This window comes from Schistocerca nitens, chromosome 2 (genome assembly GCF_023898315.1).
Source record: "Schistocerca nitens isolate TAMUIC-IGC-003100 chromosome 2, iqSchNite1.1, whole genome shotgun sequence".
Lineage (NCBI taxonomy): Eukaryota > Metazoa > Arthropoda > Insecta > Orthoptera > Acrididae > Schistocerca > Schistocerca nitens.
In genome coordinates this window covers 233,206,586-233,233,573 of record NC_064615.1, presented here as the reverse complement: position 1 = coordinate 233,233,573, position 26,988 = coordinate 233,206,586, and the positions used below count along the sequence as shown (strand labels likewise).

Here is a 26,988-nt window from a genome sequence, read left to right as displayed (position 1 = left end):
AACTTCAATTTCACAAACATACATTAAGAAGAGTCTTTTTCCCTATCCTTTCTAATGCTTTATTATTCAGTATCAACTAGGGCCTATTTATTTGCAGAGTCAGTGGTATCATCACTGACTCCTCCCTATATTGCACAAGCTTCAGTACACTATAGTGTTTTTCTATCACTTAAATCATCTGGTAACTGAATGAATATTACTACATCCACAGACTGGAGTCACCTCCACTTCCCATTCACTTACGTCATGCAGTTTGACATTTCATGCTGAAGATGTGTCTTACCCAGTTAGCTTTTGTCTTATAAACCCCAGGTAGTATTTCAGTATTATTTGAAATCTTTTCTGCTCACTTTACTTTTTCCATTATTCTCTGGCATCACATCACACCACTTCCAGGATGTTTAGTTTACATTTTCGTTGGTCATCAGAACCCCCTTCCTCCCCCACTCTATACCCTCCTCCACCCTCCTCCCTCCCACCTCTCCATCTCCCTCCCCCACTCTCTCCCTCCTCTCCCCCTCTGCCCCCATTTCAGAACCACAAAGAGCAATTCTTCAAACTTGGTGTCTAGGCACTAATTCTCTTCTGCCTCTCAGCTTTTGGAATGGCAATCCTTGTCCAATATATTTGATACTAAAAGCATATTATGATAATCCGAGTCCTTAAATATTTGAAACAACCAACATTTTCTAGTGCACAAGTTACCATGATGATATGGAAGTTCTGTCATCCTTATACACACATTAGCAATTGAATTTAGCCATACACCTATTATCATGTAGGAAACCTTCCTATCTGGTGATGAAAGCAAAAAATTGAAATCGTTCAGAGCCATGGCCATTCAGCTTCCACCCACAGTTAACAAGTACTGGTTGGGGTTGTGTTCAAGACAAAGACATCTCACACTATCACGTCACAGATGTGGGATTGTGATCACATAAGCTGGGAGACTACAGAAGCACCTTTATACTGACACAGTTTGAGAGCTGAAGATACGGGCCCCATCTGGGGGGTACTGTATACAAATAAACAGATGCACAGACCAAGTAGTAGATTCCTGTATAATTTCATGGTGAGCGACAATGACAGACTTTCATAGCATCTCAACATTCTCCCACCCCATCCCCACCTGAGACAATCACCCACTTGAGAAGTGCCTGCTCACAAGAAGACTGCCTCACCTTGTTGTTTCTGACTTATTTGTACTCTGCAAGTAATGTATAGAAATGTGCTGAAATTCATCAGTTGGGAAGAATTTTTTCATTGCTTTGAGCATCCAGTGGCAATGTTCCTGTGATAAGTGGAAAGTACCCCAATAATATGGTGGCTCCTGCACACCATTACAAGGAGGTGTGATATGGTGGCTCACCAGCTGTTAATAGTGTCAAGCATTAAACTGACAGGGATTCCTATCAATAAAAAGGTTTTTGAGCCACAGCAGATGCCTCAGCTGTTAAAGTTTCTCCAGGCATTACTGATGATTATATAATTGGTGTTGTGCACAAACATTTAGTCCATCTCTTAACTGCACAACAAAGAGGAGAGTCCTCACGCTCCTCACTCATCTACGGCACAAAGAGTTCCTAAAGTCTGTTCCACAAGCTTATACTAAGCCTTCCAAACAACACCTTTTGAATCAGTACTGAAGCATTATGCAGACATGTCCAAGAAAGGGTTATTTCCCAATAAATGCATAAACACTATACCAAATGCAGTAATTAGGAACCGACACATCTTATGCAGGGATAGGACACAAACAGAATCAACACAATCATTGCACTGCAACAATAGATTTTGATTCTTAATCATCCCCTCCTCCCAAGCACCACTGCCGCCACCTCTAACAACAACAACAACAACAACAACAACAACAACAACAACAACCACCACCGCTAGTCAACAGAGACTATACACACATCAGTGGGAGTGGGGAAGGAAGAGGGAAGAGGAGGGAGGAAGACAGTGGAAGGGACACAAAAAAGCACGGGAGGCGGCGAGAGCGCAGCAGACGGCGAGAGCAAGGGAGAGAGAAGGGTGAAGGGGCTGGGGCTGGGGGTAAGAGCAGGGTGGAGGGGGGGGGGTAAGAGCAGGGTGGAGGGGGGGGGGTAAGAGCACGGTGGAGGGGGGGTAAGGGCACGGTGGAGAGGGGGGGTAAGTGCAGGGTGGAGGGGGGGTAAGTGCAGGGTGGAGGGGGGTAAGTGCAGGGTGGAGGGGGGGTAAGTGCAGGGTGGAGGGGGGTAAGTGCAGGGTGGAGGGGGGGTAAGTGCAGGGTGGAGGGGGGTAAGTGCAGGGTGGAGGGGGGTAAGTGCAGGGTGGAGGGGGGTAAGTGCAGGGTGGAGGGGGGTAAGTGCAGGGTGGAGGGGGGTAAGTGCAGGGTGGAGGGGGGTAAGTGCAGGGTGGAGGGGGGGGGGGGGTAAGTGCAGGGCGGAGGGGGGGGGAAGTGCAGGGTGGGGGGTAAGAGCACGGTGGATGGGGTGGGGGTGGGGGGTAAGTGCAGGGTGGAGGGGGGGTAAGTGCAGGGTGGACGGGGGGGGGGGTGTAAGTGCAGGGTGGGGGGGGTGTAAGTGCAGGGTGGGGGGGTGTAAGTGCAGGGTGGGGGGGTGTAAGTGCAGGGTGGGGGGGTGTAAGTGCAGGGTGGGGGGGTGTAAGTGCAGGGTGGGGGGTGTAAGTGCAGGGTGGGGGGGTGTAAGTGCAGGGTGGGGGGGTGTAAGTGCAGGGTGGGGGGGGGTAAGTGCAGGGGGGGTAAGTGCAGGGTGGAGGGGGGGTAAGTGCAGGGTGGAGGGGGGGGTAAGTGCAGGGTGGAGGGGGGGTAAGTGCAGGGTGGAGGGGGGGTAAGTGCAGGGTGGAGGGGGGGGAAGAGCAGGGTGGAGGGGGGGGTAAGAGCAGGGTGGAGGGGGGGGGGTAAGAGCAGGGTGGAGGGGGGGTAAGAGCAGGGTGGATGGGGGGTAAGAGCAGGGTGGATGGGGGGTAAGAGCAGGGTGGAGGGGGGTAAGAGCAGGGTGGAGGGGGGGTAAGAGCAGGGTGGAGGGGGGTAAGAGCAGGGTAGAGGGGGGTAAGAGCAGGGTGGAGGGGGGTAAGAGCAGGGTGGAGGGGGGTAAGAGCAGGGTGGATGGGGGTAAGAGCAGGGTGGATGGGGGGTAAGAGCAGGGTGGATGGGGGTAAGAGCAGGGTGGAGCGGGGTAAGAGTAGGGTGGAGGGGGGTAAGAGCAGGGTGGAGGGGGGTAAGAGCAGGGTGGAGGGGGGTAAGAGCAGGGTGGAGGGGGGTAAGAGCAGGGTGGAGGGGGGTAAGAGCAGGGTGGAGGGGGGGGAGAGTGGGGGAGTGACAGAGCAGGGTGGGGGGAGGGGGGGCAGGACACAACAGAGGAAGAGGATGGGGAGTGGGGGTAGGAGGAGAGGTAGTGGGGCAGGGCGGGGAGGTCGGGGAGAGGGGTAGGGGGGCTGTGCTGTAGTGGGAGGGATGGGGGAGTTGGGGGAGGGGTGGGGGAGTGGAGGTGGGGGGAGAGGGGGAGTGGCAGGGGTGTAGGGGAGGAGTAGGGGAGTGAGGGGAGGAGGCAGGGGAGGGTGGGAGGGTGGGACAGGAGAGTTGGCGATGGGAGAGGTGGGGAGGGGAGAAATGGGAAGGGGAGGGGTAGAGTGGGGGAGGGATAGGTGTGAGGAATGTGAGAGAGGGGGAGGGAGGGAGCGAGAGTGAGAGAGAGGGAGGGGGAGTGAGAGAGAGTGAGAGACAGGGAGGGGAGAGGGAGAGAGAGAGAGAGAGAGAGAGAGAGAGAGAGAGAGAGAGAGAGAGAGTGGGGGAGGGAGGGAGGGAGGGAGGGAGAGAGAGAGAGTGGGGGAGGGAGGGAGTGGGAGAGGGATGGGGCAAGGCAGGCTTTGCGAAGATGTTCTGACAAGATGGTTCAACTGAGAAAATAATCCGATCGATATGCAGAAATGATTTGGCAGGGTAGGCAGCAATCTGCAGTTCTTTGCTGCTATTGCTCTAGCGTACAGTAAGGTGTTGAAGTTTAGTGATTGCAGGAAGATACATGATGACGTAAGTCGGTGGGTGTGATTAAAGGCAGCTAGCCCTGTTGTTGTTGTTGTTGTTGTTGTTGTTGTTGTGCAGTCCAGAGACTGGTTTGATGCAGCTCTCCATGCTACTCTATCCTGTGCAAGCTTCTTCATCTCCCAGTACCTACTGCAACCTACATCCATCTGAATCTGTTTAGTGTGTTTGTCTCTTGGTCTTGATCTATTATTTTTAACCTCCGCACTTCCCTCCAATATCAAATTGGTGATCCCTTGATGCCACAGAATGTGTCCTACCATCCGATCCCTTCTAGTCTAGTTGTGCCACAAATTCCTCTTCTCTCCAATTCTATTCAGCATCTCCTCATTAGTTACATGATCTACCCATCTAATCTTCAGCATTCTGCTGTAGCATCACATGTCAAAAGCTTCTGTTCTCTTCTTGTCTAAACTATTTATCGTTCATACATGGCTACATTCCATACAAATACTTTCAGAAAAGACTTCCTGACACTTAAGTCTATACTCAATGTCAACATATTTCTCTTCTTCAGAAACGCTTTCCTTGCCATTACCGTCTACATTTTATATCCTCTCTAGTTCAATGATCATCTACTACTATAAGTGTCTCTATTTCTAATCTAATTCCCTCTGCGTCACCTGATTTAATTCGACTACATTCCATTATCTTCGTTTTGCTTTCATTGACGTTCATCTTGTATCCTCCTTTCAAGACACTATCCATTCCGTTCAACTGCTCTTCCAGGTCCATTGCTGTCTCTGACAGAATTACAATGTCTTCGGCAAACCTCAAAGTTTTAATTTCTTCTCCACGCATTTTAATTCCTACTCCAAATTTTTCTTTTGTTTCTTTTATTGCTCATTCAATATACAGATTGAATAACATTGGGGACAGGCTACACGCCTGTCTCACTCCCCAACCGCTGAATCCCTATCATGCCCTTCAACTCTTGAAACTGCAGTCTGGTTTCTGTACAAATTGTAAATAGCCTTTCAGTCCCTGCATCTGACCACTGCCACCTTCAGAATTTGAAAGAGAATATTCCAGTCAACATTGTCAAAAGCTTTCTCTAAGTCTACAGATGTTATGAATGTTGATTTGCCTTTCCTTAATCTATCCTCTAAGATACATCGTAGGGTCAGTATTGCCTCACTTGTTCCAACATTTCTACGGAATCCAAACTGATCTTTCCTGAGGTCGGCTTCTACCAGTTTTTTCATTTGTCTGTAAGCAATTCATGTTAGTATTTTGCAGCCACGACTTATTAAACTAATAGTTCGGTAATTTCCACATCTATCAACACTTCCTTTCTTTGGGATTGGAATTATTATATTCTTCTTGAAGTCTGAGGGTATTTCGCCTGTTTCATACATCTTGTCACCAGATGGTAGAGTTTTGTCAGGGCTGGCTCTCCCAAGGCCGTCAGTAGTTCCAATGGAATGTTGTCTACTCCTGGGGCCTTTTATTGACTTAGGTCCTTCAGTGCTCTGTCAAATTCTTCACGCAGTATTGTATCTCTCATTTCATCTTCATCTACGTCCTCTTCCATTTCCATAATATTGCCCTAAAGTACATCGCCCTTGTATAGACCCTCTTTATCCTCCTTCCACCTTTCTGCTTTCCCTTCTTTGCTTAGAACTGGTTTTCCATCTGAGCTCTTGATACTCATACAAGAGGTTCTCTTTCCGCCAAAGGTCTGTTTAATTTTCCTGCAGGCAGTATCTATCTTACCCCTAGTGATATATGCCTCTACATCCTTTTATTTCTCTTCTAGCATCCCTGCTTAGCCATTTTGCACTTCCTGTTGATCTCATTTTTGAGACGATTGTATTCCTTTTTGCCTGCTTCACTAACTGCATTTTTAGATTTTCTCCTTTCATCAATTAAATCTCTCTTCTGTTGTAATTTCTTAGACTTTCCCGGCGATTTGATGACATCTCGTGGAAATCGGGTTTTCTGCCGGATATTAGCGTCTTCCGAACACGATATTTTAACGTCATTACTTGACGTCTTCATCAGTCTCGGGGAACACCTGATGAAGACGTCAAGTAATGACATCGAAATATCGTGTTTGGAAGACGCTGATATCCGGCAGAAAACCCAATTTCCACGAGATGTCATCTCTTCTGTTACCCAACGATATCTACTAGCCCTCATCTTTTTACCAACTTTTTTCAGTTTCTTCAGTTTTAATCTACAGTTTGTAACCAATAGAGCATGGTCAGAGTCCACATCTAACCCTAGAAATGTCTTACAATTTAAAACCAGGTTCCTAAATCTCTTGCTTACCTTTATATATTATATCTGAAGCCTTCCAGCATCTCCAGGCCTGTTCCACGTATACAACGTTTTTTCACGATTCTTGAACCAAGTGTTCGCTATGATTAAGTTACGCTCTGTGCAGAATTCTACCAGGTGGCTTTCTCTTTCATTCCTTACCCCCATTCCATATTCACCTACTACGTTTCCTTCTCTTCCTTTTCCAACCATCGAATTCCAGTCACCTATGACTGTTAAATTTTCATCTCCCTTCATTATCTGAATAATTTCTTGTATCTCCTCATACATTTCTTCTATCTCTTCATCATCTGTGGAGCTAGTCAGCATATAATCTTGTACTACTGTGGTAGGCTTGGGCTTCATGTCTATCTTGGCTACAATAATGCGTTCACTAAGCTGTTCATAGTAGCTTACCTGCACTCTCAATGTTTTATTAATTATTAAACCTACTCCTGCTTTACCCCTATTTGATTTTATATTTATAACCCTGTAATCACATTGAGGAAATATTAGACACAGCACAAGCAGGGTTCAGAAAAGGTAAATCAACAATTGACCAAATATTCGCACTAACACAAATATTTGATGAGAACTGGGAACACAATCAGGATACCTTTTGCCTGTTTATAGATTTCAACAAAGCATATGAAAGTATAGTAAGAGAGAAAATGTGGAGGATGATGGCAGAGTATGGGATACCTGAAAAGCTGATAAAGCTAACTAAAATATGTGTGATGGAATCACAGTATAGAATGAAAGTACGGGGGTGGGGGAAGGGGGAGGGGGTCTCAGAAACATTGGAAGTAAAAACAGTAGAGACAGGGAGATATTATATCACCAACCCTGTTCAATTTGGTTCTCAACAACACCCTGAGAAGAGTAACATGTGAAAGTGCAGGAGCCACCATAGGAAAAAAGATAAATGTCCTGGCTTTTGTGGATGATATTGTGCTGATAGGAAATAACATGGAAGACCTGGAGAAATTGCAGACTGTGCTAATGGAAGAAGCTAAGAAAGTAGGTCTAAGTGTAAATGAAAGTAAAACAAAGTTCATGGTAGCAGGAAAAAGAGCTGATTTAGGACCAAACCACCTAAGAATTGGAAATCTAACAATAAAGAAGACAGACACATTCACATACCTCAGTGTCAACATCAACCACCAAAACCTTATAGAACAAGACATAGTAACAAGAATAAAAGCTGGGGGAAGATGTCTACGAGCTATGCACATCATAAGATCGAAGTTACTATCTAGGAAAGCAAAACTATAAATATATCACACCATCATCAAGCCAATAGTGTGCTATGCAAGTGAGACATGGACCGTGACAAAGAAAACAGAGAAAAAACTCACCACTTTTGAAAATAAAGTACTAAGAAAATTATATGGACCAGTGAAAGAAAACTAACGGTGGGGAACAAGGAAAATCAGAAACCTCAATTGTACACACTGCCTGACGTTGTAGCAAGTGTGAAAATTAAGAGACTAAGATGGTACGGACATGTGAGAAGGAGGAGGAGAGGGGGAGAACACGGTAATAAAGGCTGTAATGGATGGAGAAGCTGAAGGAAAGACACCAGTAGGACGGCCAAGAAGGAGATGGAAGGATAATACCATGGGACACATGCAGATACTGTGTCTGGGAGATGAAGATGCAGATGACAGAAAAGTGTGGAAGGCTCGAGTGGGTGTGGCCAAGGACCAGCTGCGGTTTGTGTGGCCAGTGTAAGTAAGTAAGTATTCACCTGACCAGAAGTCTTGTTCCTCCTGCCACTGAACTTCACTAATTCCCACTATAATTAACTTTAACCTATCCATTTCCCTTTTTAAATTTTCTAACCTACCTGCCTGATTAAGGGATCTGACATTCCACGCTCCGATCCTTAGTAGTCACCACCCCGAGATCCAAATGGGGGACTATTTTACCTCCAGAATATTTTACCCAGGAGGACGCTATGACCATTTAAACATATAGTAAAGCTGCATGCCCTTGGGAAAAATTACGGCTGTAGTTTCCCCTTGCTTTCAGCTGTTCGCAGTACCGGCACAGCAAGGCCATTTTGGTTAATGTTACAAGGTCAGATCAGTCAATCATCTACACTGTTGCCCCTGAACTACTGAAAAGGCTGCTGCCCCTTTCCAGGATCCACACGTTTGTCTGGCCTCTCAACAGATACCCCTCTGTTGTGGTTACACCTATGGTACGGTTATCTGTATCACTGAGGCACACAAGCCTCCCCACCAACGGCAAGTTACATGGTTCATGGGGGGGAAGCAGCTAGAGAGAGTGATGAGTGGGAAGATCAAACCTGTAATGTTCAGATGCAGTATTACTAGTGTCCTGCTACATGCAAGTCATTTAAATATCTGGGCATAACACTGCAGAGCAATATGAGGTGGAAAAAGCATTTGAAAACTGGGGGAGGGAAGGCGATTGGTTGACTTCAGTTTACTGAGACAATTTTAGGAAAGAGTGGTTTACCAGTACAGAAGACCATATATAGGACACTGGTGCAACCTGTTCTTGAGTACTGCTTGAGTATTTGCGATTTGTACCAGGTCAGACTGAAGGAAGATATCGAAGCAATTCAGAAGTGGGCTGCTAGATTTGTTACCGGTAGGTTCGAACAACACGTGTTAGGGAGATGCTTCGGGAACTCAAATGGGAACCCCTGGACGGAGAACGACTCTACTGCCGCCAACATACATTGCACAAAAGGACCGTGAAGGTAAGATACAAGAAATCAAGGCTTATGCAAAGGCATACTGCAGTCTTTTTCCCTTGCTCTGTTTGCAATTGGAACGGGAAAGGAAATAAAAAGTAGTTGCAGAGAGTACCCTCCACCCCGCACAATGTGGTGGCTTGCGGGGTACCTATGTAGATGTCAGTGAATGTGGTGGTCAGAGTGATTACACTCCAAATGAACTGCTACTGGGACACAACATCTGAATGCCTTTGCATGAGGTGAATACCCTGTCCAAGTGAAGAATATGGTGAGTTGAGTGTTCAGGGTAGCTGAGGATGTGTATTGCACAGTTCAGCAGTAAATGGTGGCAACTGAGCAGTTGAGGAGGAATCAAAGCATCTTCCAGGAGGCTCAGCTTGAGGGATGATAGTTGCAACTCAGAACCAAGAATGGTGCATTAGGTACAGTAGCTGTAATGCTAATTTGGCCATTGATCCATGAAGCTGACTGCCATAATCCAGTAAAGAAGACAGAATGAGGGCTTTGTAAACATAAAAGAGGGTGGATCAGTTCGCATCCCATGAAGTACGACACAGTGGAGTGCATAGTGTTTCAACTGGCACTTCTTTTTAAGCTGGCAAATATGTGGTAGCCAAGCCAACAGCATAGCAAATAATGGTCCTAAAATGCAAGATGACTCTTCCAGTATGAGCCATTCATATGAAAGTGTAGGATGTGGTTGAACAGTTCTATGTCAGCAGATGTGCATAGCATGTCTTGCCTGTCAGAAACTGGATGCCATAGGTGAGGAACCAGGACCATGTTTTCCTTGCAGCAACCTAAAGCAGACACTCAGCAACACTAATGGCTGAAGAAAAGTAGTATATACATGTCAACATATAGGATTGGTGACAATAGGCCCCACAGCCTCTGCTAGTTTGTTCATTACAGTGAGAAAAAGGTTCACACTCACTATGGATCACTGTAGGATTCCATTTTTCCACGTACTGTACGATGGGCTGACTCAAATATGAAATAACTGAAGCTAAAGAAACTCATGGATAAAAATCTGAGGAGGACATCTGAAAGCTCTCTCATACAAGGTGGTAAGGATGTGGCAATGCTATCAGGTGTCATATACCTTTCTAAGACAAAAAGACAGCAATGAGGTGTTGGAAAGTGGAAGAAGTCATCCTTACAGTGAGCTCCAGATGAATTAAGTGGTCAGCTGTGGACCAGACTAATGAAACACTTATAAGGAGTTGGACAAAATACACTATGTGATCAAAAGTATCCGGACACCCCCAAAAACATGTTTTTCATATTAGGTGCATTGTGCTGCCACCTATTGCCAGGTACTCCATATCAGTGACCACAGTAGTCATTAGACATCATAAGAGAGCAGAACGGGGCAGCTCACGGACTTCAAATGTGGTCAGGTAATTGGGTGTCACTTGTGTCATACGTCTGTACACGAGATTTCCACACTCCTAAACATCCTCAAGTCCACTGTTTCCAATGTGATAGTGAAGTGGAAACATGAAGGGATATATACAGGACAAAAGCGTACTGGCCGATCTCATCTATTGACTGACAGAGACCGGCTGCTCACAAGCCACACATCATGCCGGTAAATGCTAAACGTGCCTCGCTTGGTGTAAGGAGTATAAACACGATTAAACTGTGGAAAAATGATGTGTGGAGCGATGAATCACAGTACACAATGTGGCGATCCGATGGCAGGGTGCAAGTATGGTGAATGCCCAGTGAACGTCATCTAACAGCGTGTGTAGTGCCAACACTGTGTGTAGTGCCAACAGTAAAATTTGGAGGCAGTGGTGTTATGGTGTGGTTATATTTTTCATGGAGGGGGCTTGCACCCCTTGTTGTTTTGCATGGTACTGTCATAGCACAGGCCTATATTGTTGTTTTAGGCACCTTCTGCTTCTCACTGTTGAAGAGCAATTCGGGGATGGTGATTGCATCTTTCAACATGATCGAGCACCTGTTCATAATGCACGGCCTATGGTGGAGTGGTTACAAGACAATAGCATCCCTGTAATGGACTGGCCTGCATAGAGTCCTGACCTGAATCTTATGGAACACCTTTGGGGTGTTTTGGAATGCCGGCTTCGTGCCAGGCCTCACCGACCAATATCGATACCTTCCTCAGTGCAGCACTCCGTGAAGAATGGGATGCCATTCCCCAATAAACCTTCCAGCAAATGATTGAACGTATGCCTGTGACAATGCAAAATGTCATCAAGGTTAAGGGTGGGCCAACACCATATTAAGTTCCAACATTACCAATGGAGGGTGCCACAAACTTTTAAGTCATTTTCAGCCAGGTGTCCAGATACTTTTCATCACATAGTGTATGCCTCATCTCAAGAGATTAATTAGTGTAGTTACTCGTTCGCCATTCATTTGATCAACTTACACAGAACAATCTTGAGTCTGGTAAGTCTAAAGCCATTCATCTCAAACCAGTTTTTACCTGTGTTCAGGACAGACAACCGTGCTTTCCCTCCACTTAGTTTGGAACTCATGCTGACACCAGATATGGTTAAAGATTGCAGAAACATCGTATCAGTAAGTCACAGATAGGTGGTGTACTATTTGACTGTGACTTCTAACAGGTCCCATTGTTGTTTTATGGCCAGGAGTCAGAGTGCTGAGGATCCCCATCCACTGTAAGAAGCTTTATGTAGTTCCAGCAACTGCATAGTAAATTACTGGATCTTATTCTCAACCCATATTTTGTACAGACAATGTGCAGGGATGATTTCTGGCTGCAGATGCTCGAACAAAATTTGCTACAAAGAGTTCTGCAATAACTGTAGAGTTGGCATTAAAAGTACCATCTGAAAAGATACCAAGAATACTTGTTAGATGGCTGTAGATACAACACACCTTAGCCATCACATGTTACGAAGAGATAAGGTTCCCCATGTAGTGGCTTGTCTCCCCCAAATTCCTTCTGGTGTTTTACACGATAGTGTGTCATAACAAGAGAGCCTTTGAAAGGCAGTAAGGTTTTCCACTTAAGGGTGACATTCAGGTTGTTTAACCACCTCATCCATTGTTTGCCTTTGCGATTTCCAGTGTCCACTACGAGACTTGTTTCCAATGAGTTGCTCCCAAGAAAAGGGAGGGTCATTAATTTTGCTGTTGTTAATATTCTGGTAGTTATATCCTGTAGTATGTCAATATTCCCTTGTGTAGTAGCATCAGATGATAGGGCAGCACTGAACACATGCCAATCAGCTTTCTTATGGGCCCATCACTGTGCATGTTCAGTCGGGTACAGGTCCACAAGTACCAATGTGACACAGCTGATGTATTTCAGGGTCAACTCTTATATTTGATATAGTTACAGAGATTATGTAGAACAAAAGCAAGTCAATAAACGTCCCCCTTTAATTCCCCCCCCCCCCCCAAAGCATACTCATCATAAATTAATTGTTCCCACCTACGCATTTTCAAAGGAAGATGATCTCATTTGGAATAAAAGTCTGCAGGATCTAATGAAAAAAATGGCTATCTGACACTGTGCAGAAAGGGAAAAAACTGCAGCATATGTTGCCTCACAAAATAAAATTTTTTAAAACATTATCTGGTATCGTACTTGCTGCAAAGAGAGAGAAGAAACAGAGTTTGTGGAGTGGAAGGTGTGGAGTAGTGGTAGTGGTAGTGGTGGCAGCAGCATTGTTGGGGATGGGGATAAAAGAAGCGATAAGATATAGATGTAGAGGGATGGGTTGACAGACATAGTAAAACCTTGGACTGAATCATCTAATGCGAACATATTTGAAGATAATTTGGACTGGATTTTCCTGGTATCCAGATTCATTCAATTGGTTATCTTTCAAAAACATATTCACATTTTCATCTTTTAGACACGTAGTAAACCTAAATTAAAGAATCTTCTACAACATCTGAATTTACTTTCACACATAACATTTATCTGTTAACATCTGTTTTTATCACAGCTGTCTTGATGCAGACGAGACTGTCACATGTCCACTTCAAATCCACAAACAGCAGTACTTGGATATTATTAACTGACTGTTTTCCACCACAAGAAATCTTCTCTCCCTACAGTTTTATATTTCTTGCTGACAGTTTAATTGTATAAATACACCACTGGTAGACGATCCTGATGGTCTAGCTGTAAAGCAGGTGACAGGAAATTGAGTGGAAACTGGGATTGGATCCTGGCTGGACAACAGAAATTTTCAGTCTGCCTTTAATCTAACCTCTCAATGATGTGAGGAGTCACCAGGAATGACACATTGTTTGAATTCCATGTTAAACGGGAGATCTCCTTTCCGCAGTTGGGTGAATGAAGTCGATTAGGGACATGCAATCACCAAGGTGGCATCCAATTGAAAGACTTGCACCCTGCCACCGAGCCACATGTCATTATTATTACTATTAGTCTCATTACTGCCTTTATGTCTATTACCCAACCATAATGATTCAAAAGTCTGTTATCTTTATCAAAGTCTATAACTAACTATATCAAAAGGAGAATTTGGAAATCTATAAAATTATAAGGAGACATAATTGGCTGGCCAGTACTTACCTTCAGAAAGAGAAATCTCAGTACTACATGACAGAGTGATTTGGAAGTACATTGCAGGGCACTCAGACCACATTCAGACGGATTGAACTGCTGTACTTTTAAATTTGGCCATCAACAATATCCATGACAACATGAAGTTCACAATGGAGATAGAGACAGACGGTACCTCAACGTCCTCATCAGCCGTAAAGAAAATGAGTGTCTCAGCCACAGTGATACCAGGAACCCATCCAAATGGACTGATATCTGCATGTTAACAGCTATAACCATCCATCAACAAACATTCTGTTCTGAGGACCTTGATGAAACAAGTGGAAGCTGGAAACCTGTAAAAGGAACTGAGCCATTTACAGAAAGTATTTAAGGAAAATGGCTACAACAGCCGCCAGATTTCGCAAGGTGTCTTTCTGAAAACACGTAAGCAGAAGGACCCGAGGAGGACTCTAAGAAACTTGTGTTTTTGCCATTCTGTGGCTTAGTAACAGGGAAGCTTAGCCAGTTACTAAATAGGCATAAAATCATTTCAGTTTTTAGGGCTTCAGCAAAAATCTGGCTACTTGTGAAAGACAATATAGGTCTCAGAATACCATGTACATCTGGACAGTTTTATGTCGAACAGACTGTGTGCACTATCGAACAGCGCAGTGTAGAACACTGGAATGCTCTAGTTGTTGGTACCCTGAGAAATCAGCGCTAACAGGGAATGCTCTAGAAAACGGGCATCACATTGCATTCAATGAGTCACCTGTTACTGGGATGATATAATAAAAGAAGCAATTGAGATAAAAATTTGAGACAACACCCTCAATAAAGATGGCAGCCTGCGGTTAAGCACAGGCTGACACACAGCCATTCAAAGTTTAGTTCTGATGTGTCCTTGAGCCTCTGAATATGTAGACAATTATCTATGTACTCTGTAGACCTCTGGATAGTGTTGCAGGTGTAAATCTCCGACCAGAACTACTCGTTGCCAGCTATTCCAGTTTCCGACTGCAGACCACTCTGTTTACAAAACTTTAAGTTTGTTAGAAACTCAATCACTCAAGACATGGGAGGAGACACAGTCACTGCTTTTATTTGTCAGTGCAAAATAATGTATAATTATTTTTTATGAAAAGATTTTAATTTAATATCATGGTGTGGGTTCCTGTAGTCATGTCCTAGTTCATGAACCACGGGCAACGTATGAGTGGCCAAGTAAGTGGTCCCGACAGTCGGGATACTAGTTACTTTGGAATAAGGCTGGGCATCTCGGACATATTCTGAGTCGTGGTCACCTTTGTGCTCACACGGCAAAGACTACCAAATCCACCGGTTAGTCCCTCAACCGTCAGGGGTAAAACCCAATGGGACTCGGGGCAAGTAAGGCTAGCAACCTGCTTCCCTGCTACTTTAAATATGATGCTGGCAACAATCAGAGCAAAATGCCTCGGACCTTTGGAGGTGACGGAGTCCCACCTCTAACTGACAAACCAGGGACTCCAAAGATACGACTTGGCAAACAAATGGTAATGAGATGGGGAGCTATTAATATCAATGGGGGCTACTCTGGGAAGAAGGTAGAGCTGGCAGAGGCTGCAAGTAAGATGGGGTTGGACGTTTTAGCTGTTAGTGACATTCGGGTAAGGGGTGAGAAAGAAGAGGAAGTGGGAGAATACAAGGTCTACCTGTCAGGAGTCAAAGCAGGAATAGCACAATGGGGTGTAGGGCTGTACATCAGGAAAGAAATGGAACCCAGAGTAGTTGCAATAAGGTATGTAAACGAACGACTGATGTGGATAGATTTGACAGTGTCTAGCAAGAAAATTAGGATTGTGTCAGTATATTCGCATTGTGAAGGGACAGATCAAGATAAGATGGGTAGTTTTTATGAGGCACTCAGTGATGTAGTTGTTAGAGTAAAGGACAAGGACAGTGTTCTGCTCATGGGTGATTTTAACGCCAGGATTGGAAATCGAACAGAAGGGTATGAAAAGGTTATGGGTAAATTTGGAGAGGATATGGAGGCCAACAGGAACGGGAAACAACTCTTGGATTTCTGTGCCAGTATGGGCTTAGTAATCACTAACTCCTTTTTTAAACATAAGAATATTCACCGGTATACTTGGGAAGGCAGGGGAGCCAGATCTGTCATTGACTATATAATAACAGATCAGGAATTCAGGAAGGCTGTGAGGGACACACGTGTATTCAGGGGATTCTTTGATGACACTGATCATTATTTAATCTGCAGTGAAATTGGGATTTTGAGGCCGAAAGTGCAGGAGGTCAGGTCCATATGCAGGAGGATAAGAGTGGAGAAACTTCAGGATAAGGAAATCAGGCACAAGTACATAACAGCGATCTCAGAAAGGTACCAGTTAGTTGAATGTAGTCAATTACAGTCATTGGAAAAGGAATGGACAAGGTACAGGGACACAGTACTAGAAGTGGCTAAAGAATGTCTTGGAACAGTAGTGTGTAAAAGTAGGATGAAGCAAACAGCTTGGTGGAATGACACAGTCAAGGCAGCCTGTAAAAGGAAAAAGAAGGCGTATCAAAAATGGCTACAAACCAGAAACCAGGTAGACAGAGAAAGTTATGTTGAAGAAAGAAACAAAGCCAAACAGATAATTGCAGCATCCAAGAAGAAATCGTGGGAAGACTTTGGAAACAGGTTGGAGACTATGGGTCAAGCTGCTGGAAAACCATTCTGGAGTGTAATTAGCAGTCTTCGAAAGGGAGGTAAGAAGGAAATGACAAGTATTTTGAAAAGGTCAGGAAAACTGCTGGTGAATCCTGTGGATGCCTTGGGCAGATGGAGGGAATATTTTGAAGAGTTGCTCAATGTAGGTGAAAATGCGATCAGTAATGTTTCAGATTTCGAGGTAGAATGGGATAGGAATGATGATGGAAATAGGATCACATTTGAGGAAGTAGAAAAAATGGTCAATAGATTGCAGTGCAATAAAGCGGCTGGGGTGGATGAAATTAAGTCGGAACTCATCAAATACAGTGGAATGTCAGGTCTTAAATGGCTACACAGGATAATTGAAATGGCCTGGGAGTCGGGACAGGTTCCATCAGACTGGACAAAAGCAGTAATCACACCAATCTTTAAACATGGAAACAGAAAAGATTGTAACAACTACAGAGGTATCTCTTTAATCAGCGTTGTGGGTAAAATATTCTCAGGTATTGTTGAAAGGAAAGTGCGAGTATTAGTTGAGGACCAATTGGATGAAAATCAGTGTGGGTTTAGGCCTCTTAGAGGTTGTCAGGACCAGATCTTTAGCTTACGGCAAATAATGGAGAAGTGTTATGAGTGGAACAGGGAATTGTATCTATGCTTTATAGATCTAGAAAAGGCATATGACCGGGTTCCTAGGAGGAAGTTATTGTCTGTTCTACGAGATTATGGAATAGGAGGCAAACTTTTGCAAGCAATTAAAGGTCTTTACATGGATAGTCAGGCAGCAGTTAGAGTTGACGGTAAATTGAGTTCGTGGTTCAGAGTAGTTTCAGGGGTAAGACAAGGCTGCAACCTGTCTCCACTGTTGTTCATATTATTTATGGATCATATGTTGAAAACAATAGACTGGCTGGGTGAGATTAAGATATGTGAACACAAAATAAGCAGTCTTGCATATGCGGATGACTTAGTTGTGATGGCAGATTCGATTGAAAGTTTGCAAAGTAATATTTCAGAGCTAGATCAGAAATGTAAGGACTATGGAATGAAGATTAGCATCTCCAAAACGAAAGTAATGTCAGTGGGAAAGAAATATAAACGGATTGAGTGCCAAATAGGAGGAACAAAATTAGAACAGGTGGACGGTTTCAAGTACTTAGGATGCATATTCTCACAGGATGGCAACATAGTGAAAGAACTGGAAGCGAGGTGTAGCAAAGCTAATGCAGTGAGCGCTCAGCTACGATCTACTCTCTTCCGCAAGAAGGAAGTCAGTACAGAGACTAAGTTATCTGTGCACCGTTCAATCTTTCGACCAACTTTGTTGTATGGGAGCGAAAGCTGGGTGGATTCAGGTTACCTTATCAACAAGGTTGAGGTTACGGATATGAAAGTAGCTAGGATGATTGCAGGTACTAGTAGATGGGAACAATGGCAGGAGGGTGTCCACAATGAGGAAATCAAAGAGAAACTGGGAATGAACTCTATAGATGCAGCAGTCAGGGCGAACAGGCTTAGATGGTGGGGTCATGTTACACGCATGGGAGAAGCAAGGTTACCCAAGAGACTCATGGGTTCAGCAGTAGAGGGTAGGAGGAGTCGGGGCAGACCAAGGAGAAGGTACCTGGATTCGGTTAGGAATGATTTTGAAGTAATAGGTTTAACATCAGAAGAGGCACCAATGTTAGCACTGAATAGGGGATCATGGAGGGATTTTATAAGGGGGCTATGCTCCAGACTGAACGCTGAAAGGCATAATCAGTCTTAAATGATGATGATGATGATGATATAGAAGAGTAACTGGTAAGCTCCTGAAAATCTACTGTGAACTAAGACACTTACAAGCAAATTTGAGTTTCAATCCAACCTTGATGATTTTGCTGCTCAAGGATGATTACTATAGAATCACTGCACCACTGGGCAAACACTAATGATGTGGAGCTAACTGCCCAACATACTTTAAACAATGCTCATTCTGCCTCTAGGCTTTACTTGTTACTGGAAGCTCTTGGTCTCGGAATAAATATATAGGTGTTTAAAAAACCATTCCTTACACATATATTACCTGACCTACCAGTAGCTGAAAATTTTGATTTTATATAAGCTGCACAGTATAACTGTATGATGTGAAGTGTCTTCATAAATCTTGTTCTCTTGTACCTTAAGTGTGAAGAAGTGCTACCTTTTCACCATTTTGAAGTCCATTAATTTTGTAAACTGTATCAAAGCTACCAATGAATTACTGGGTAATACACTGTAGACATGTAGGTGTGGTTGAGAGCTGTGCTGTGAAGGTCAATTAAAATGAAAAGTTGGAGCATTTATTGGGGAGGACCTTTGAATATATCTTCTTATGGTAGGCATTATACAATTCACTATAAAATCACTTACTTGACACAGAAAACAGTATTGAGAGAAGATGAACCACAACATTATGGAAAACCAGTTGTATTTGTGGAGTTGTTGGTAGGTATTAATCCTTGTAGAAGTAAACCTTATCAGACAATGATAAAAATAAATTGCATACATAAGTCTGCAATCATGTTTACACATTTTATCCCAATTTCCACCGTGGTTTCATTTGATTCTAGTTACATAACATGTTTTGCCATACAGCCATCACCACATACAAACAGAAGCAGTAGTCAAAGTATGGTCTAAAGTCAAACACTAGTTTGTGACATGGATGGTACGGTATCTGCTGAAGATATGCAGTGAACAGAGTTCTCAATAGCTGTATTAAAAAAATACTTCTGTAATTGAAACTAAATAAACTGAGTGTTTCACTCCAGAAGGCAAAAGCTAACAAGAGACTTCTCAAAAAGAAAATATTAATTGCTACATAAAGGCACATTGTTCAGTTTCACAATATGGTTCAAAGGTCTGTAGTTCAATCTCTCCGACAGTACCATGATTTTTTCTGTCTGTTGTTGCTTCTTTCACCTTTGGAAATAAGTTGTGTAAGTGAAAAATATCTGGATGCACCACAGTTCACAGTCCACCTAAAGCTGTAGGTCCCTCTGTAGCTGGCAGAGAAACTTACACTCACTAGCCTGCGAACGACAAGATAAAACCATCTTCAAAACAACCACGACTAGTGAAGCATTGTGGTGGTTAATACAAACTCTGGGTTGAAGACAGCTTTATGTTTTTTTAATAACCTGTGACGAAGCAAGCTGGGATCTCTTCACTTCCTCTCGTTTTGCCATCTGCCTCCTTAAATTAATTTTATTTTCATTTTTGCCTCGTTACCATTAACATGCATGAGTATAATCTGCATTTCCATAATAGAGAGCGAGTTTGGCCCTCAGTTTTAAGGAATACAGCACCAGGTCTAATTTTGTGCTTAGTTTTGTCTATGTAATTAATTTCCTAATTAATTTCGACCATTCCTAGTTATACATTTGTTATAGGGTGAAATCAGTAATTGTTTCCAAGACTTAAATTCTATTGTAAACTTATAAACAAATATAAATTCTTTAATAATTATAAACATTTGGAAGAAGAACTACTAGGATTCTTAAAGTATTTATTTGGCTCTATTAAAAAACGTATTAGCAAAGCCAGCCCTTACTTAATTTTAAAATAATTACCAGTTTTGTCAAAAGTATTGCTTGTATAAATATATCTGTTGATTTCATTATGTAAACAAATAATTCGGCCTAACCTTTGTGATAGAAGGAAATATTAAAAGGAGGATTTTTTGGGTATATTCAATTAATTGAATGAGTTATGTTTTACTTGTAATTTCTGTAACTTAAGCATCGAACAATGTATAGTTTCAGAGCCTATTAAAGTGATGGTGTACGAAGGACAGATTTTCGGTACAGAGACAGTCAGCCCACGGCCAATTTTCAGACGGGGATTGTGCTGGCCATATAATTGTGTAATATCAGGGTTTGTTAACAGTGAAAGTGAAGAACTGTGAAACGCCATCATGCAACTGTCGATTACATCATTTACCGTAGTCAGTGTTGAACTTCCACCTCCCCAATTTTTCAGCCAGTATAACAATACAGTACATTGACATCGAGGACTGTCATCGAAGGATAAAGCAGGCGAACGTCACAAACTGACTGCCGAAAAAAAAGCCACTGACACAGACTACTCTTGTAGTATTACAATACCAAACGTATTGGAAAATGGATATGAATATATCCAGTGACATAAGTTTCCAACACAATCAAGGATTAGGAACAATTTAATGGTTCTCTGCAATCCAAACAGACCTCAACTAAATTCTAATGATCACTAGTTTGTTTTTAGAAAACTGATGCTTTTTCATAATGATACTGACTTCAGAAACTTATGACTCTTTCTTTTTGCTTTCCTCGATTGTGACAGCAAGAGTTTATATAACTAGATCTGCAGATGACAAGTTTGAACAATTCTGCGATGAGATAAAAGATGATGGAAATTTAATTGTTGTGGAGAACAGGAATTCAATTGTAGAAAAAGGGAGAGAATGAAGAATATTAGGAGAGCAAGAAGTGGGGGAAAGGACTGGCAGATGAAACTACCTAGTACACATTTGCATGGAGCATAATTTAGTAATTGCTAAAATTTGCTTTAGGAAGGTGGTTGTAAATGCGAGAGAAATCAGGAGGCACCAAAAGGCAACAGCTAGGCCTAGATTATATAATGGTAAGGCAGAAACATTGTAACCTGATTTTAAAGCATAAACATTTAAGGTTACAGGTGTCAGCTGATAATTTACTGGTTAAGAGCTACCTATTACCAAATGAAGAGCTATTGAATCAAAGAGAGAAAAATTTATGGCACAATTTGACTAGAGGGAGGGAGGGAGGGAGGGAGGGAGCAAATCTACACGATCTGTTGACGATTTGAACTAGGCTACTGTGCTCCTGAATGTAGGTCCAACATCACCTCGCTTTGTAGTCCTGTAACAGGTATGATACCACTCTGACAATAAAGCAGAACTTGAGGAAAACATAACATCATAGATCTAATGTTAAAGCTCGTGGAGGGCTTATTGGTAACATCTTCAACTGGAAATGATATGCCACAGACTACATTATGTGTTTCATGTTCATATCAAAACAACTGCAAGTTTTGTGATGAATAATAAACTTAATTTACTTTGCATGTATTCAATTTTTATTATGTGACATTATTGTTTTGCTGTCACAATATGGTTAGATTAGACATTCCTGATCACAAAATGTGCATTTGGGAATACATATGCACTGAACAACCCTCAGTTACCTGTAATTAACTGTTTAAGCCTGTGAACACCTGTTCATACATGATGGGTTCTTCTTACCTCCAACTCCTCCACCCAACTTCTGGTAAAAATATGTATTGGAGCACACTTGCATTTTTCAGTATGGCGTGCATGTAAACAGTAGGCTTCACTAATGGTCAATTTTCTATCACACTCCGATTTTCTGTTTTCATGTGTTAGCTTCATCAACTCACAACCAAATTGTCAACTTCCAACCTAATCTAGACCTTCGGCTACACTACAGATGAATCTGTCACCACAACCAAGATTTCAGGGGAGGTTCAATATGTAACTTTAGCCCAACTTCTGACAATCCAATCTCATATCCTTCCTGATGAAGGAATGTGTGCTTGCTACAGCTAGGAGCATTATTTATACTTTAGGTGCTTCATGAAAGACTACTGAGAGATGCACCTCATTGAAAGTAAGTACTGGACAAATCTCTATGGGTATCCACCACACATTTACTCATTCATGAACCTTATTATCAACTGTTCAGAATCTGAAAACAATGACAGCAATCCTAAACAGAACCCCAAGAATAAAAATTACTTCTACTGCCAAGTTCTTAAGTGTCCTGCACAGAAAGAGGCTAATACACAGTGATAAAAATATCCCACTACTTTTCTAGAGAGAGAGAGAGAGAGAGAGAGAGAGAGGAGGGGGGGGGGGAGTTATTACTTCTAGCAGCTACTCATAAACTTTTTTTTTTTACTCTTTCCAATCCATCTTCCTGGGGCAAAAATATGAACATCTTTAATACTGGAAGTACATACAACTCACACTACCTGATATGACACATTCATTGGAAAATGTGAAGGGTCTAAGATATTTTTTTACATTATTCTTAAGTATTAAAACTGCTACTACTACTCAACTGCAAAAACAATTTTTCAGTTCCATAGAGTCTTACTATTCTTTTGGGCTTAGTGCACTTTGACAACAATTTGTGTTTCACATACTGAGTATGGGACTAAAGAGTTACAGAAATAATTACTATAAGAGCCTAACATGGAATCAATAAGGGAAGGCAATGTGCTTATTACACTTCCACCAGTTATTTGTAATCCACGAAAACAACATTATTCACTTTTATAATATAATAATTATTCAAAACCCATATAAGCATTGGACATAATAAAGTGAGACTTTCAGAGGCAAAAACAAATTACAGCCATCGTGACGTTGTTAAAATGAGTAAAAACAATTCTTAGAATTTGGTCTCCCCATGCAGCAATTCACTGCTCGCCAATACATGATCATCATGTGTTTAAAGGAACTAAGCTATTGCGTCATCAGTCTCGCTCGACAGTACAACTACTGAAGAAATAGTCTACATGTTTTGACCGTTCACACACAAGAAAACGATACCCCACAGTTTTCTGTAGCGCAATCTTGTATCAACAGTCTACCTAACTATTTCTGTTGAACCAGATGCAAAAGCAACTTGAGATTGATCTCAGCACAGCGTGTAACTTCATTCAACGAAATTATTCACTGTCAACTGTATTCCATACATTAAAACTGTTTACATCCAGTTATAAATAATTCTTGTATTTAATCGTTGTTCATCATTTAATTGTGGCGCACATTTAATAAGCTGAATTAATCTGCTTGTGACAGACCATAAAAAAATTTCATCGTCTATAAATTTAATATTGTTGATATGTAAATTCATACCAAGATAATTTTGCCCTTACATTTTTTGATGAAATGACTACTTGCAAACTGAACGTATTTTAGCATTGAAAGTCAAAATTCAAAAGCGAGTAACTGTACGAATTACGAATGTGTACTTTAAACATTACCACCTCGATCGAACGATGTAGGCCCCTAATTCACTTCATATCTAGTAGCACCTCCAACTACAGAGCATGAAAGATCTGTACGAAGACTGATTTTTTTGTCAGAACAGAAGAATGTCACTACTAAACAGACTTACACCACTGCACGGAACGGAAATTATATACAAATTATAATTTATATAAAAGCACATTACGTGAAAGTCCTAACGCAGGTAGTCCAATTTTAATAACGTTCTTCAACGCAAACATATCCTGTTTCGAACTAAGCCGGTGAGCAATGAAAATTATCTAGCTTACACAAGTAATCCGTTGCGAGATAATCCTTGATAGCAGAAAATCAGTAATCAGAAAGCACTCCTTCAATCAAATAACTACTAGTCGCAATCAATCAATAATATCGTCGTATCCTCAAGCCAGTCAGTACGACAGTAGTCGGCACCAAGTCGTACCCACTATGGTACCTTAGCTTTAAGGAATTTGACTCACCTTTAAAATAAGCTGCCGTAAGATTTGTAACAACTCCTGTTGGCAAGAATCGTACAATGTTATTGAACATTGCTCCACGAACGCAAAAAGGTGGGAGACACTTTTGCAAACATGAACTGCGAACAACTATTCGAAAAATGACCACAGGACATAAAGTTCATAAAACATTACCGCCGTGATAACAGGTGTAAACATTCGAGATTGCAACAACGCTCCTACGGAACACGCAAGCACGCTAAACTGCTTGCAGGGTCACTTTCTTCTTCGCTGTTTTCATAACCTTGAATGGCTAATGTGAAATTTCATTCTGACTCATGAAAGTTCGCGCTCGTCTACGCAAAGCACACACATCATTCGGTAACATTTTGTTCGATATCTGAACAGTTTAGTCGTTAGAATAAAACAGATGTTTGTTAAACGAAAACGAATTTCACTCTGTTCAGATTGTGCAGATATAGCTGACGTTAAGCTACTTTCATACAGGCAAAAAAATCGGAAGTAGTAGGAATGGAAATAAATTCGTTAGACAAAGCAAGTTAACGGTTCACGATGAAAAGATACAACGTGAATGATTCATGTCTCAACATGGAAACCAATACATCAAAATCGATTTTGCAGGTTATAAACAACAGCATACGGAAATGTAAAACTAAAACCCATAACTTCAGACGAGAGAGTAAAGTGACAGAAGATGCTCAACAGATTGCCAATACATTTAATAAATGTTATGTTGTCATAGTAACAATCTTAATTTAAAGTATGTGCAACTGAAACACTAAAAACATAAAAATGTCAACTAGTGAAAAGACACTGTATCTGTACCCAGGAACAGAAACTGAAGTGAGAAATAATATTAATAAATTAAAAAACAAAACAGCTGGTGGTACTGACAGAATTCCAGGCACGGTGATCAAACTTAGTTCCACCAGTTTAGATACTGAGCTATCTAACATTATTTAATATTTCTTTCAGAACTGGGATGTTTCCATCAAAACTAAAGTTATCCATAATAAAGCCATTCTTCAAAAAGGGTAGTGCAGCTGAAATAAATAATTGCTGACTAGTGTCATTATTGACTGGTTTCTCTAAGGTAAGTGAGGAGTAATGTACGACTTCATGAATAAAATAAAATATTGACTAATGCTCAAAATGGGTTTAGAAAAGAACAGACCAACAGAAACAGCAGTCTCAGTTCATGAAAATAGCCCAGAATGTCTTGTATATGAATGAATCAAGCTGTGGGATATTCTTTGATTAAATATTTGATCTAATCAGACATGACTTACTGCTTATGGAACTAGGTTGTTATGGGGTCCAGGGACTGGCCTTCAAATTGTTCAAGTCTTATTCATCTGATAGACAACAGAGAATCATGAAGGCAAATTACAACAAAACTAGCTATGGAGTGTCCCAGGTTTCCATGTTAGGCCCTTGTTCCTGGTATACATAAATGATTTACCAAACCATCCACACATACAGTGATGTTCGCCAACAATGCAAGCATATTTATAAAAGGATGCACTGATTATGATGTACAATAGAATGTCTTTAAGATAGTAAATGAGGCAGGAAAACAGCTTTAAGGATAAGGCTATAGTCATAAATACAAAAATATGTATGGATGAAGTTTTGCAATATTAGACAACAGTTAGTAGCACAAAAACTGAGTTAGGGAACTACACTATTGCACACATTTCATACACCAGATTTCTAGACATGTAGGTGGATGAGCACCTGAGATGGGAGAAGCATATAGAAATTTTGAATGAAAAACTAAGTAAATGCTGTTATGTGCTAAGAATGCTTCAGGACTGTTGCAGCATTGAATCATTGATGTGTGACTTTTATGCTTATATCAACAGCTTGCTTAGATATGGTGTGATCTGGGGAACACAGGTATGGCAGAACAAACTTTCAAACAAGAGCTATTGGAGTAATGTAAGGAGTTCCCTGGAGAGGATAATATAAGTAATTCCCTGAAGAGGGCAATGAAGGGAAATATTTAAAAATTTTAAGATAATTACACTACTCATATGTGTGCTATCTGAAAAATCATCCGGAATTTTCGGCATTGAACAATCAGGTTCATAACTACAAACAAGAAACAGAAATTATTTTCACAGACACACTCACAAAAAGGCCCATCACCAAAAATGTATACATTATCAGCGCAAAATACTTTTTAGTGCATTGCCCACTATAATAAAGGAAATTAAAGAATTTCATAAATTCAAAGTAGAGCTAAAACAGTTCTTAATAATATATACCTTTTATAATGCTGAAGAGTATCCAAATATGAAAAAGTAAAATTATTTACATTTACTGATGCAAGAAGATTGTATTGCCAGGTAAGCTAGTAGCTTACTTACTTACAACTTAAAAATAATAAATTTTACTCTAGCTAGTCCTGGCTGTGAACTGACTGCATCCATACAATGTATATGGTTAATGGGTGAAAAGAGAGACTGAACTGAATTCGCTGAAACAAACCTTAACTGAACACACTCAATATTTTCTTGAATTTACTTCCATCACACATGAGCTTATGTGTTCCACTAGTAGTTTGGTAGAACTCACATAATTAATTTCCGTACATTGTGTTGTCAGGATGTAAAATGGAAAAGAATTTGTGGATCAGCTATACAGAAACAAAGGAAGTCTAAACTACTCTATGCCTTAGTTCCTCAAGGTATTTTATAAACAACTACAGAAGAGACAAACATGAATGGACAAAAGTGCTAACGTAAATTTTTCTCTTTCTCAAGAAACCCTATGACAAGAAATATAAGCACAGACAGTGTTTGAAGTGGTAAATAGCTGCACTTGAAATCAACTAAATTGGGAATCATTAGCTGAGTTAGATCTCAGATGGTACAGTAAATCCACTTCAACATACATCCACAGACTAAAGCCAGATTGTTTTATATTTAGTGTTTATAATCAGCTTTCTACACTGTTTAATTTTCTTGTGGTGAACTCAGATATGTGTTCAGCTAACAAAGTTTATTGGCAGTAAACCGGAAACCCCATTCATGCTAGTGTAACAATTAAGATAAATTTTATGAAACATAGAATTAATTTAAAAAAAAAAAAAAATCTGCGGCTCAGCGTCTCTGCTATACAGTGAGTAGCAACTTTCCTCTCACAATATTGTCTAATAAAACTACAAAGAAGTAACTTGAGAAATGTTGTTT

The 26,988-nt window shown here is 41.4% G+C and overlaps 1 protein-coding gene across 1 annotated transcript in view; it reads right to left on the bottom strand.

The window, feature by feature from the left end:
• The window catches only part of LOC126234943 (hydroxyacylglutathione hydrolase, mitochondrial), a 105,985-nt gene extending 82,121 nt beyond the window's left edge, over positions 1-23,864 (bottom strand). Inside the window, 1 exon segment of the mRNA XM_049943682.1 lies at positions 23,795-23,864. Within this exon segment, the coding sequence (XP_049799639.1) occupies positions 23,795-23,864 (70 nt within the window).
• Positions 23,865-26,988: the final 3,124 nt, after the last annotated feature.